Here is a 15,025-nt window from a genome sequence, read left to right on the forward strand (position 1 = left end):
AGACTGCGCTTCTTAATTTTGATGGCTGCTGAATCTGGACAGTACACTGTATTGATTTTACTTCACCTATCGTCTGCATTTGATACATTGGACCATACAGTATTTATACATCGGTTATGCAATGAAATGGGGTTCTCTGGGTCTGTTTTAAAATGGTTCACCTCTTACTTGAGTGATAGATCATTTTGTGTGTCTATGAATAACATTCTGTCAGAAATGACCCCTCTGTCATATGGAGTCCCTCAGGGATCGGTTTTGGGTCCTATTTTGTTTTTATTGTATATTAGCCCTCTTGGTGAAATTATTCAAAAAAATTTAAAAGTCTTATCACTTTTATTCTGATGACATTCAGTTGTACTGCTCATTCAAAGAGCAAGAGTTAGGTAAATTAACTGATTTATTGGAATGCCTGTCATGCATTAAGACTTGGTTATACAACAATTATTTACAACTGAATATAAAAAAGACTGAAATTTTGATCATTGCTCCAGAATTAAACAATACCTCTGTTCCTTGGACTCATCCGTCCAGTTGAGCCTAAGAAACCTGGGTGTTTTGTTCGACCAATCGTTGTCTATGGATGGTCATTCTAGACAGTTGGTCAGAAACTGTTTTTATCATTTGAGAAATATTTCTAAATTGAGAAAAATTTTGCCCAAAGCTACCATGGAGATGATCATTCATACTTTTATTTCTTTAAGGTTAGATTACTGTAATTCTCTTTTTACTTGTTTTAACAATGTCTCTCTGAACAGTCTTCAATTGGTGCAAAATGCAGCAGCCAGGCTTTTAACAGGAACCAACCGAAGGGCACACATTACTCCGATTTTATTTACTCTCCACTGGCTTCCGGTTTAGTTTTAACCTTTAGAGCATTACATGGACAGACCCCCCAATATATCACAGACATGCTTACCCCTTATTCTTCTTTCCGTACTCTTCGTTCCTCAGGTCAAAATCTCCTGATTGTCCCTAAAACTTGCCTTAAAACTCGGGTAGATCGCTCCTTTCAAGCAGTTGCTCCCAAACTGTGGAATGCTCTGCCACTGTCTCTGCGTGTGGTCGATTCTGTTGATTCTTTTAAAAAACAGCTAAAGACACTTCTATTCAGTCAAGCTTTCAGTTGACTGAGCTATTATGTTTTATGTTTTGTATGATGTTTCTTATTTTTAAGTTTGTTAATTTGCTATATGTAAAGCACTTTGTGATTTTATAAATTTTTTTGTGCTATATAAATAAAGTTTACTTACTCTTCACCGAAGCCGCCAGGAGTGCAGTTTTCAATGATAGAGACTTTAGCTCTGCTGAGAGCAAGGGTTCGAAGGGAGCCCTCTGCAGTGCCAAAAGAACCACAGCAAGGTCCCACTTGCTGTGGGTGAGGCGGATTGAGCCTCCTGGCCCTTCTAAGGAACCTGATCATCAAATCATGCTTCCCAACAGATATACCTTCAACGGGGTCATGGTGAGCTGAAATGGCGGCCACATAGACCTTCAGGGTGGAAGGAGACAGCCTTCGTTCCAACACTTCCTGAAGAAAGAAAAGCACTGACCCAATCTGGCATGACGTGAAGAACACCAAGTGATGAAGAGGTTCGACTTCAAAGCATAGGCTCTAGCTGAAGTGATGGTAGCTACCACCTGAGGTGGCGAGGTACCTAAACCTTCCGTGACCCTTCCAGAACCCACACATGTAGGTTTCAAAGACTGGGACATGGGTGCCAGAGGGTGCCCCATCTCTGAGAAAGAAGGTCTTTCCTCAGAGGAATTGGCCAGGGAGGGGCTGTCGCAAGGAGTACCAGTTCGGGGAAGCAGGTCCGGCTGGGCCAAAAAGGCGCAACCATTAGGACCCTGACGGTTGATGTACGATACGGTCGCAGTGTTGTCCGTACAGACGAGAACCTTCACAGGGTATCCGTGGGGTCTTGAAAAGTATTAAAAAGTGATAAATCAATTTTGGGAAAATTACAACCATTAAAAAGTATTAAAAAGTCTTATCACGGCTTTATAAAGTCTTAAACTGTTGGACCGCTAATTCAGAAAAAATACTTTCAAAATTTGAGTCCCAAAAACATCATAAAAGTGTGTGAATTTAGTCATTTTTATTAAAAAAACGAACAGGTTCTAGGGCTGGGACAACGCGTCGAGGTCATCGATGACGTCGACTCAAAAAATACGTTGACGCAAAATATGTGCATCGATTCGTCGACCTGTTTTTATTTCTCTAAAAAACGTTTGCAAAACGTTTACCTTATGTGCGCTGAATATACGCGATGGCCGGATCAACATTCTGTCCAACGTTATATAACCAATCCATGAGTTTTTCTACATTGATCTTTTTTTCTGGCGGCTGTCAAAGCCTTATTTGCGCCTGACAGAGTGCGTACGAGAGAGAGCCCCGGCTGTGTGCATGCACTCACAGTCTTCAAACAACACGAGCGCTTCTTGCTCTCTCTCCCTTGTGCATATTAATCAAAATCATTAAACACGAAAGAAAAAGGGCGAAACACCAAAGTTTAATGCGCGCTCGCGTACTCACAGTCTTCAAACAACACGAGCGCTGTCTTGCTCTCTCTCTCTCTGTCTCTCTCTCTCTCTCTCTCGCTTTCTGTCTCTCCCTCCAAAATCATTAGAAACTATAGAAAAAGGGCTCCAACGTTTCATGTGGAGCATTCTGAGATTTTTTTTTCTCTCCATGACAGGCTGCTGGCTCCCACTGTGAATTTTTTATTTATTTATTTTTTTGTTTTTTTGGAAAAGCACTCTCTGTATTACCTTAAAGCCCTCAAGTTTACATTGGTTACTGTATTCTTTAAATTGCTCTAAACAAGTTTTTTGGGTGACCTTTTTTATTGAATGCTAGACATCAAGTTGTTGTTATTGTTTATCTGAAAGAAGAACTTTTTTTCAGTAAGCTAGGCCCTATGTGTTCAGTAAGCTTGTTTCAGTAAGCTATTTGTTTTCAAGGCTTCAATGATTTATTGAATGCTATCCTTATACAAGTGCAAAGTAATGCATTCTTAGTCAGTCTTTTGTTTTGTAATTTTAAGAGCAATAAACATATATTGCAATGTTAAGGAATTCATGTTTTTTCATTCAGATATGTAAATCAACATGTATAAATTGTTAGTAGTCAATTAATGCGGAGATAATCGAAATCGAATCGGTCTGAAAAAATGAATCGTTAGAATTATAGAAAAAATAATGGCTAGATTAATCGTTAGAAAAATTATGGTTTATCCCAGCAGGTACATAAACTAGGCTATTGTGGGTGTGTTTGTAAATTGCCTCTGAGATCACCAGAGCAGGCAGGTGGGCGGAAGTTCAAAACCACAAAGTACGCTCTGGCATTCCCAGTACGTATTACAACGCACCGAGCTGCTGGGAACAAAATCAGAAGAACTGAGGCACATGTCAGCATGATTGTTGTTGAGGGTGGAGCAAAGTTTTTTTTTTTTTATAAACTTTGCTTTGATTTACTATCCCAGCCTATTTGATTTTTTTGTATCAGAGTGGTCTATAGTCTTTATCACAAACTAAAACTGTTAAGTTAAAAGTATCACTGATGTAAAGGTTACAGCTTGAAGTGGCGGTGAGGTATTAAAAAATATTGAGAAGGTCTTGGAAAAATGTCTTGAAAGGGTATTAAAATTAACTTCAAGATTCCTGCATATACCCTGCTTCAGCAGTGCCCTGAAGCGGTGCAGAGCAAGCCGTACTGCTACCAACTCAAGGCAATCGACATGCCACTGAAGTTGGGGTCCCGTCCAGGAGCCTGATGCAGCATGCCCATTGCACATTGCACCTCAGCCTGTGGCAGAGGCATCTGTTGACACTACAACTGGACAAAGGTTCTAGGGGAACGCCAGCCCGTGGAAATGATAGGTCCAACCACGGGGTGAAGGTTTGGAGGCATGCCGGAGTGACGGTCTGGGAAGGGAACTACAGGCGTACCAACAGTGGGGCAGCAGGGTGGAGAAGACAGCCCCGGCATGGGAGGCGTAGCGTCCCTTAGCAGGGTCGGAGTGTGGTAACTCGTCTGACTCCAAGTAGTAAAGAGGGCATCAGAAGGCAATGCGTTCTTGAGCCAGCTTTGCATGGAAACTAGCAAGGGGAGAGGAGAATGAGAGCTGCGAGGAAGCACGTCGCCAACTGTTGTTCGTGGCCTCTGGGACCCGGAGGTAGAGGAAACAGCTCTATTAGTGAAGGTTTGGGTACCAACGGCCACAGGGCCAGTGGCCGTAGAGAAAGAAAACGAGAACGAAGCATTCTCCCCCAGCCCTCCTCCTGACGAGCTGACGTCCCCAACTCCGGGTCGCCCCTCTCAGGAATGCCGCATGGCACGACACTTGGCAGGTTTAGGGACAGAGATGGGCTGCGACACCCTTCTGCGGCCGTCTCCTCGCTGTGGCCGGGGTAACGTAGGAATCCACAGGGGGGCACCCTCGGCAACGACCAGGCTGACGCGTCGCCGAAGAGGCCAACCTGGGAGACCAGGTAGTTGAGGAGCTGAGTACGATCAGACTCCCTCATGTCTGCCAGGTTCAGTCATAGGTGGCGCTCCTGACCACCAAAGTGGAAATCACCTGGCCCAAGGCGTGTGCAGTAACGCAAAGTAACGCAATAAGCGGTGCGCACCTCCTGCAAAACCCCTGGGTCAGCACTGCCCACATGCAGCTCTGTGAGCAACTTGGCCTGGTAGACCTGAAAGGTGGCCATGGCATGCAGGGCAGAGGCGGCCTGACCCGCGTCTCTGTAAACCTTAGCCACAAACGTGGATGAGAACTTACAGGCCTTGGAGGGCAGCTTGGGACCACCACACCAACGCGGAAGCGCTCTGCAGACACAGTTGCATCATAACAGAACGCTGCACTGGGGGAATCCCAGCATTCCAATTGGCCGCTCTGCCATTGAGGGCAGTGAAGGTGGAGGAAGTACCAGAACGGTTTCGGGCTGTTAAAAGTGCCTTCCATGAACTGGTCACTTTCTGGTGCCCTTCCGGAAAGAAAGGAACCAGCATAGGGTGCTGGCAATCCACACGAGCAGCCCCCAGGAACCAATCATCCAGCCTCAAGCGCTCGGGACAGGGTGTAGGATTCCACTCAAGCCAGATGCTCTCAGCTGCCCGGGAAAGCACGGCCATCAGCTCGGGATCATGCGGGGGCTGCAGCCCGAGGAGGCTGGCTCGTCGTGGAATCCCACATGGTAACCCTCAGTTCACCCTGGCCACCAGCCCTCTTATGAGAAGAGTAGAAGAGGAGCTAGAAAGGGGTGTGGCAGAGGGGACTCTATACCTTTTAAGGTAGTCAAGTCTTGATCTTAATGGCAAGATGGTCATGTCCTCACAATGAGAACATGAGCCATTCACAAACACAGTCTCAGCGTGCTGAAAGCCCAGACACGTGACACAGCGATCGTGGCTGTCACAAGAAGTGATATATCGACCGCAACCAGAAACACACGGGCGAAATTACATCTTTAAAAAGATGCAAACTCAGACCGTTCTATTATAGCCCAATGGAAATAGCTCTTTTAGGTGCTGAAGCATTCAGGGGAATGCGGGAGCTGACGCAGGAAACCTAGATGAACCGCTGAATCTCGTCGTCACTCCAACAACAGTTGATTTATTTGTACCACTCCGGTGAAGCAGCAAACGATGTACTCGGCTCTCAAGCGAAGCTTGAATGCGAGTTGCTCAAGCTGCTCCTTATATACCCACTCTGCGGGGCGAAGCTCGCGATGCAAATTTCGCAGACCAAGGTACTCGGCATACCATTGGCTCGTTTTGTAACCACTCAAAGGTGATTGGGCTCTCGGGCGAGATCACATTCGTCAGTCTCTTTTCTGACGTAACGTAGAACATGACAATGCTGGAAAACTGAAGAATCTGCAGGACATGGGGGATTTTTCTGAAGAACAGAGCTCAGTTTAACTATTCAGAACAAACAAGCGACTCCTGAACAACCATCAAAAAAACCAAACAAAAAAAGTCGTAGATCATCCAGGTATCCAATGGTTCCCAAACTTTTGAAGGGGGTTATTTTAATAATTTCAGCTATTTTCTTTTCTGTTTTTCTTTTTTTGTGGACCAATTGTAAACATATTTTATGTCAAATATCTTACTTGGGACCTAACTAATCATATTTTGTGTGAAAAGGAATAAAAGTTGTGGGAGTTTTACAGCCTCTAGTGTTAATTTCAACTAGAAACTGCAGTGATTCATATGTATAAGTAAATCTTTTTAGTTCAGCAGAAATTTAGGTTAAGGCATCTATGCGCCTATGTTTGTTTCCCATGTATTGACCGACAGCTCTCATTTTGCCATGTTGAGAGAAATCGGGAGTAAGGGTAGAGCCATTGACTGACAGCTCTCGTTTTGCCATGTTGAGAGAAATCGGGAGTAAGGGTAGAACCATGATGCTTACTGTAGTTCTAGACTAAATATGAACATGTGTTTACTCATCTCACTGCACAAAACAGATTCAGTATAATGTATATTAAGTAAAATGCAAATTCAGAATATTATACAAAAATCTAATAAACCACCAGTAGTCATTGCTACTGACTCCAATTCAACCATACCAAGCAAGCATGACACATTTGTGTTTAAATTTTGTTATTGCTGAATAGTGTTGAACTTTCTTCTCCTGCGTCATATTCTTCATGCAATTTGTTTGCTGCTCCCTCTACTTAACAGATGTGGATTTACATTTTCTTTTCTGCGCTTTTGATGTGAAAGGGCTTTTACATTTGTAAAAGAAGAACTTTTTTATACTAAAAACAAACAAACAAACAAGCCCTGCCCATATTTAAAAATCTGCAAGTAACGTAACACATTACTTTCCATACTTCCCATTGCAGTAGTTCTAAGTAAATTAGTTACTTTTTTAAGTCATTAATTACTTTTAAAAGTAACCTTCCCCAACACTGTTAGTTTAACAAAGACATTAGTGTCTCAAAAGCATGAGAAAGATTGTACTGATGTTTTTTGCTTTGTGTGACCACAACAGACTGCAAAATGTAGAAGATCAAAAGCTTAGTTTTGATGCAGTGAATTGTGGTATTGTTTTGAGGCATTTGTTTGAGCAGATGCTTTGATTTGCTCTGGTAGGGACAGCACTCCCGGTGGTCAGATGGTGACGGAGCAGTTTCTGGTGGACTGGACCACGGTGCTGGTCAGCTCCTTCAACACCATAGCCGTGCGTCTGGACGGTCGCGGCAGTGGCTTTCAGGGCACAAACCTCCTCCACCGCATCAAGAAAAAGCTGGGGGAGTTTGAGGAGAGAGACCAGCTGGAAGCTCTTAGGTCAGATCATCCACACTAAAACTACAGCAGCATCAGTGCTGAGCTTCACACTGACATCTCTTCTGTGATTCCCTGCAGAGTGATATCACAGGAGCCGTACATTGACAGCTCAAGAACTGGAGTTTATGGAAAGGTGGGTTTGCCTGGTGACTGTTGAGGACCGTTGAGTGTAGTGATGCTACTAACTTCACTGCATTTTTGAGTGGTGTGAGAATATTGAGAGTTGTTTACATAATAGAGATTTTTTTGTTTTTCAACAACACATTTTTTCCAATAGGTGGTTAGATAACATGGCAAAACGCTTTTATCTCACATTAGGCCAAGGTATTTTATGTACATATTTTAAAATTTGTAGTAATATTTTGAATTGTCTTCATTTTATAATTTCATTTTACATTTTTAAATATAACCCTTTAGGTTTCACTTATTTTTGTTGGAATTATTAGTCATTTTAGTGCTTTTTATTTATATTTTATTTTAGCTACATTATCAGTGACAGTGAACAAAAGAAGTTTTAGTTTACTATAATGACCCTGACCGGAAAGTGATCATTATTACATTTTGATGAATCTGGAATATCATACAGGGATTATTCATTCAGAATAAAAGCAGGAAGACATAGTGAGAGTCTGTTTTGATTTCATGTTGCCTTCAGGAGATCTGTATTGATGTGATGTATGATTTTATCATTCAGCATCATTTATGTTCCTGCATCACCTGTTCTGTCTGCTTCAGGCATATGGAGGATACCTGGCCAGCCGACTATTACGCTCAGATGATAATCCAAATATGTTTAAATTCAAACTCAAGTGTGGCACGGCCATCTCTCCCATCACTGATTTCTCTTTATACGGTATGATGTCATATCCAGTGTTTCATCAGAATAAAAGGGACTAATTTTAATGGTACTCATGATCTTCTGTTCCGCAGCTTCTGCGTTTTCTGAACGCTATTTAGGATCACCGCAGGCCAGTAAGAGAGAGTATGAGGTAATGTACAGCAACAAGAGATGGTTGAGGGTCAGCTCAGACAAATCTGTTACCAATGCAGGATAGTAACTGATTACATGTAATCTGGATTGTGGAATCAGATCACAAAAATTAAGTTCTCGTACTTAGATCATATATTTAAAATGTTAAGGTGCACTAAGGGATTTTTGCCGAACGATGTTGATATTTTGAAAGCACCAAAACAAAGGACCATAACACTTTGACCTACAATATCTAGATTTCAGGTTAATATTTCAATCATTTCAAAAGAATTGCTAGTTCATTGATGTGCATTAATGGTAATTTTATTTATCTTTTTTTTTCAAAACGATAATAATCCAATTTAAATCTATAAACTAGTTATTTCCAAAGTAATCTAAAAGTAATCCAAAAGTAGTAAGAATACATTACATGAGTCCTGATTGAATCTTGATTACATTACTGAGTACAATATGTAATTTGTAATCAGTAACAGACTACAATGTTTAAGTAATCTCCCCAGGACTCTGTCTTACATATGGTGTTTTCTTGTATATTTTCAGATGGCACGTTTAACAGACCACATGGAGCAACTGAGGGACAAAAATCTCTTGATAATTCACCCGACGGCTGACGGTAACCTTTGATTTAAACAAAGCTTCTTGTGCTTTACTTTAGTTCTTAAATACATGCTTTTTTTCATTTGTTTAACTGACACTGGATTGTGTGTAACATTTCTTTCTTTTCATACAGAGAAAGTCCATTTTCAGCACACGGCCAAATTTATCACCCACCTGATAAATGAGAAAGCTAATTATACATTACAGGTAAGAGCTGATCAGCAGCTATTTAAAGCTCTTATGTTTCTGAATTACTTAACATCTTTTTAGTGGTGTTTGTTCCATCAAGAATCACTATTACTGTTACATATACTGATCTGAACAAAAAACAAAACACTAACACTATTGCAACTACATAGCAACACACTTGAAACCAGCAACATGCTAAAAACACTGCGAAACAACCAGATAATAAAATGCTAAAAATATTCATACACTGTTAGCAACATGTCAAAAAACTCAGACACCCTAGCAACAAACAAAAAACACTTGGACACCCTTAACAACCAGATAATAACAGGGTAAAAAAACATTGTACATCCTTAGCAACATATTAAAACACTAAAACACCCTAGCAACAAGCTAAAAACACTCAGACACCCTTAACAAACAGATAATAACATGGTAAAAAACATTGTACATCCTTAGCAGCATATTAAAACACTGAAGACACCCTAGCAACAAGCTAAAAACACTCAGACGCCCTAGCAACAAACAGAAAACACTTGGACACCCTTAACAAACAGATAATAACATGGTAAAAAAAACATTGTACATCCTTTGCAACATATTAAAACACTCAGACACCCTAGCAACAAGCTAAAAACACTCAGACACCCTAGCAACAAGCTAAAAACACCCAGGCACCCTAACAACAAACAAAAAACACTCGGATACACTTAACAACCAGATAATAACATGGTAAAAAAAAACATTGTACATCCTTAGCAACATACTAAAACACTCAAGACACCCTAGCAACAAGCTAAAAACACTCGGACACCCCAGCAACATTCAAAAAAAAAAAAAGCCTGATATTAATATGATGAAACACTCATACACTCTTAGAAACATGTTACACTCAGACAACCTAGCAACTTGCAAAAACACTCAGAAACCCTAGCAACCACATGGACAAGAGCTAAATACCACTCAGAAATAAGTAGTGGAGTTATGTTGATGTGTATGACAGATTTCTTAATAAAACAGGATATTCTCCATCTTTATCTCTCTACACGCACGTTCAGAATCAGAAATGATTTGTTCTTGACTGAATGAGTTTTGTTTGTCTGTCAGATCTACCCAGATGAAAGCCACGTCCTCCACTCGAGAGAGTCGCAGCTACATCTGAGTCAGTCGCTGGTCAACTTCTTTGTGGAGTGTTTCAGACCCCCAGAGATACCGATTGAAGAAAAAGTGGAGCAGGACAATGAGGATGATGGTTAGAGTTCTGCTCAGATCCAGCACATGCCAGCTTACAGCACAATATGCAAACTCCTCCCCCACCCCATCCCCATGGTAGTTCTGATGGCTTCTCTTGAGCCTCTGCATGGACCACGCCCCTCAACTCTGATTGGCTCATGGGATCCAGGAAAAAATTTGAATGACTTGGTGATACAAGAACCTGTGGAGGTACACGATGAACCATTTCATACACACAGCACCACACGAGCAGTGCCAGAAAACCAGCTGGACATGCGTAATTCGGTCAAAACTCTTTTGCTTGTGTTCTGTAATTCATGCATTGCTGACAGAAAGCTTTAAGTGATGACAGCACAATATACAGAAGAATGATTGGCCGGAAATAAAAGCTTCAGATTTACACAATAGCATAATTTTTTTCCAGCTGCGTAATGTTCTGATGAGTTCAAACCAGTTTAGGTCCTTTATATGTGTCCTTGTGAACCCATTCGTTTCTGTCGTCAATGTCATCGTTATCTGGCCTATTCGTGCCGAATTAATTTGTGCGAAATTTTTATATAACCATTTCATGTGTCAGTTGAATGTGGTAATTTACATAAAAAAATTGGAGCTTAACAAATGTGCATAAATCATATACATAAAAAACGGACTGGAATTTGTTCTGTGCATTTCATGAGGCTATTTGTTCATCAAATGTGTTACTGTAAAACAGATGCTTTAAAATCAGTCAATTGTTGTATCCATATTCGCGCCCGCATGACAGCACAATGGCATATTGTTCATCTGTGAATCGTCCCATTCTGAGAAGGACAGTCTTATTTATTATTTGAGTGCAGCTGCAAATGTCTATGGATATTCATATAGTCACTGTGCCTTATTGGAGTATACCTGCTAAAGACAGGCAGTCCATGAGGTAGGATGAATCATTTTTGGAAAATTTATGGGGGAAAAAAAGAAGTTTAGGAATAAAGTTTTATGTTATCAAAGACAACCATGCCACAATCCTGCCGAGAACATTTTCTTGACCGTCCTGTGTACTAGTTGAGTTGTAAAGTAATCCAGTAGATTAACTGTGAATACAGGACTAGCGTCTTTGGGCAGGTCTATGATTTGTTTGGGGTTTTATGTCATATGTGGTTACAAAGGTCTTTAAAGAACGTTTTGCGTAGAATATATTTTCTTGCTCTATAATTTGGCATGGTGGCAAGATGGTTTCTTTTGTTTTAATGTATCTATTTACGTGTTGTTACTTTTGACAGCTTGAATGTTCCTATGTGGTTCCACTGAATTTATTGTTGTAAGTGAAATCCTGTCTTGTAAGCAGAAGCACTGATGTGTAAATTACAACTATTTTGGTCCGTAATTGTGTGTACCTTGTACATAAAGCATTTTGAAATCTATTTTGTCTGTTTCTTCATATACTGCAAGTTTCTATATGGCTGCATTTATGTCGTTCACATTTATTGACAAATAAAGCCATCACAAATATCATGCATGTTCTTGCAAAAGCAGTCTGCCCTCTTGTGGTGCTAATCTGAAATGAATGAGGAAATAATTCAACAGGACCAGTTATTTATCAGACAAAAAGGGTTTATTTTCCAGTGTTTTACAATGTGTGTCCATGTGTGTCCACGTGAGCAGACCCAGCATGATACAAACAGTTAGGGAAGCATTGTTCACACACAGGGAGACTGAAGACCCCCCAGAGATGATTAGCATGGTTACCGTCACTCTCCCAGGCCCCTTAACCTCACCTCTGTATCGTACAATACTTACAAATAAAGAAACTGATGCAATGAAGATGACCGGAGGAAGAGGAGCAGCTAAAACTTGTAATAGATATGTACATTTAAGTTAGTTATTTTACAGGAATATTTAGAATTCAAGTCTGGTTGAAAGACCAAATGCAAAACAATAATGCATTAATAAAATAGTGTTAAGACCCATGAGGAATGCTGTAGGAATGGAAGCGTCTCATTTTTCCATGAACGAAGGAGAGTTTAAAAAACATTAAAGTGTATTTTTTTTACATCTTAATGTATGTGAGATGTGGCGCCTTCAACAACCCAAGACCAGTATTCTATTTAATATGAGGCACTTTCATGATCCAAAGACACCTGATTTGTTCTTTAACGATTCATTATTTTCCCATCTATTTTTCCAGCTTTATGCCAGAGACAGTAATCGCATCTCAGTAGTCGTAGAACAACAAACAGCAACACGTACACTGCAGATTGCATCAGCGAAAACTGAATTATTTTTGTCTTCCATTATTTAAAAAAAAAAAAAAAAAGTTTACTGTGCCGAGTATCTGCCATGCACTGCACTTAAAAACAGAAAAACGAAACAGACACCGCTCCAAAGCACAGCACGCGAAGCAGTCCAAACACAGCCAGAATAAACAAAAAGCACAGAAAGGGGAAATATATACACTTCAAAAATGAAAATGGCAGTTTTTTTAGCATAAAAAGCAAAGAAGTTCTTGTTTTGGTTACTGAAGTATCTTATCGCAACACCGGGGACCTCTCTACACTTCCAGCTAAATAAATCTTTTATCAAGGCTCAAGACACTCTAGTCTTCTCAACATCCTATTGACCTACCTGCTCAGCCTATTTCTTGGTTACTTTCCTTTAACTTTCAAGCCATTTGGACTACAACTGCTCCATGATGTGACGTCTCGAATCTAAAATCTATAGTCGCCGGAATTCAAGCTCTCCTAGTTTTCCAGCAATACTGCACTTCGGCCAACATTGAGAGGGCCTCTGTTCACTGTACAACATTGGATCGGTACATAATTTCATTCACAGAAGGAAAATCACAGGATGTTTGAAAAACATTTCTTGCAACTCCCAGAGAAGGCTCAATAGCAATTCATATGCACTTTCTCTCGATCTCACATCACACACGCAGCCTCGCTCACGATATCGACTCTTGATGCCAACATGGCTTACAAGCATAGCTCAAGTACTTTAAAACATGTCTATACTCAGACACTCAAACTGTGTTCTCATATATAATATACATGAGCGCACACTCACACACACTTTCACAGGTACTGATAGAAACGGGAACGGACCACTTGAGCACCAGAGAGTTTGTGAGGGTGGGCATCTGCAGCCAGGCTTAGACTCTTGCTCTGAGCGGCTGCTACATCTCCATTAAGGATCTGACCCATGTGGGAGTGCGAGGACCCAGCGGAGAACAGGTCCCGTGATCGGGAGGGGTGCAGGTCTAGTACGTCCAGACTAACTTCGGGGTTGCTGGCTCGGTGTCGCTCTCGAGCGATCCAGTCTCTGATGGAGAAGTCCTGCGAACTACATTTAGGCTTTAAGCGATCCATAGCTGAGAGCTCATTGCTCTCGACTCTTTGCCAGTCCCCAATTACCGACAACTCCGCAAAGTCCCGCTGACCACCCATGGTGTGCCTACGGCGGATGTTGGTTTTCCGTTTACTTCGAGTCTCGGGTGACCTGGTGCGCTCGGAACCCACCCCAAACATGTCATCTGCTGACGTCCTCAGTTGACTCTTTAACCGGTCTGTGATTCTGAGTCGCCACATGGGTTCGGCTCGCTCTGATTCGCTGCGAGAGGAAGAGCTCAGACTGCCGGTGGAGCGGCCTTTGACTGCCTCTGGTGCTCGCGAGAAGCGACTGGACTCCTTGTCGCTGCGGTTCCCGTCTGCTGAAGACTCGCTGTCTGTCTTCTGCCGACTCCCTCTCTTGCGTGCCAGCGTGTCACACGCGATGATTAGATGGGAGGGGATTAGGTTGGGTACATCTTGCAAAGGTGTGATGCTGCGCTCCGGTTGGTTGCCATCGTCAGTCGGCCCGCTATCTTGGCCACCAGCAAAGACTGATAAATCACTCTCACTGTCAGTCTCCATGGGCCGTCCCTCACTGATGAGCTCGCTTCTTTCATCGTCGGCATCATCCTCGCGGCTTTCGGCGACAGATTGTACCTCCGGACTGAGGGCGATGGACTCCACCCCTGTGTGGAAGGTCATAGAGGAGGTGGTGGAGTAATCTGATGTGATGGAGCAGACCTCAGCTCCTGGGCCCATTCCAGTGCTCTCCATCCAGTGGCCAGGTGTCCTCCCGTGCCCCATCCTGGGTACTGAGGCCTGGGAGCTGGTGCTGTTAAGCGTGCCCAGATCTGAGACACATCCATCATCGTAGTTGGAGGGAGGATCGGACAGGGAACTCTGGCGAGTCATGTGATAACTAGGTTTGGGCGACGTGATGATCTTGGGTAAAGGACAAGTCTCCTGGGGCAGATGTTCGGAAATGAGCTGCTTGTTTCCAGAGGTTAGTTCAAGGCTGTCTCCTGGGCTTTGCTCATCATCCTCTGTCCTTTCTATTTGGTCATCAAGTCCAACCTCACTCTCAGCATCCTCAGTTTGGTCATCAGCAGGCCAATTTGGATCATTCTGCACTGGAAGATCATTCTTAGAAAAACTAGCGTCCAGATCGTCGTCAGAGCTGCTCGGCTGAGGCTTGTCCTTAGGCTTTTTGCGTTTGCGACTAGCAAAGATGGAACTACGCAGCAGCTCTCTACTATATTGGTCCTTACCAGATCCCCAGGAACCCTGCTACAGGACCAAGCACATAAAGACAAGTGTAAGTTTAGAGCGCACTGTGATCAATCTCAAGGAATTGGATTCTGAAGCAGGAATAGTCTCCTTTTGTATATAGAGATCATCTAAAAAAGTACT

At 42.2% G+C, this 15,025-nt stretch overlaps 2 protein-coding genes across 2 annotated transcripts in view; one reads left to right on the top strand and one right to left on the bottom strand.

The window, feature by feature from the left end:
- The window catches only part of LOC113046089 (dipeptidyl aminopeptidase-like protein 6), a 136,284-nt gene extending 125,797 nt beyond the window's left edge, over window positions 1-10,487 (top strand). The window contains exons 20-26 of the mRNA XM_026206957.1: window positions 7,109-7,303; window positions 7,382-7,436; window positions 8,039-8,156; window positions 8,234-8,292; window positions 8,835-8,907; window positions 9,025-9,098; window positions 10,188-10,487. Of these exons, the coding sequence (XP_026062742.1) occupies window positions 7,109-7,303; window positions 7,382-7,436; window positions 8,039-8,156; window positions 8,234-8,292; window positions 8,835-8,907; window positions 9,025-9,098; window positions 10,188-10,337 (724 nt within the window). The 3' untranslated portion in view covers window positions 10,338-10,487. The remainder of the gene's footprint in view (window positions 1-7,108; window positions 7,304-7,381; window positions 7,437-8,038; window positions 8,157-8,233; window positions 8,293-8,834; window positions 8,908-9,024; window positions 9,099-10,187) is intronic.
- Window positions 10,488-12,333: 1,846 nt separating this feature from the next.
- LOC113046480 (rho GTPase-activating protein 21-like) overlaps window positions 12,334-15,025 on the bottom strand; it is a 43,936-nt gene continuing 41,244 nt past the window's right edge. The window contains exon 24 of the mRNA XM_026207321.1: window positions 12,334-14,902. Coding sequence (XP_026063106.1) covers window positions 13,361-14,902 — 1,542 coding nt within the window. The 3' untranslated portion in view covers window positions 12,334-13,360. The remainder of the gene's footprint in view (window positions 14,903-15,025) is intronic.

This window comes from Carassius auratus, chromosome 27 (assembly GCF_003368295.1).
Source record: "Carassius auratus strain Wakin chromosome 27, ASM336829v1, whole genome shotgun sequence".
In the NCBI taxonomy this organism is placed as follows: Eukaryota; Metazoa; Chordata; class Actinopteri; order Cypriniformes; family Cyprinidae; genus Carassius; species Carassius auratus.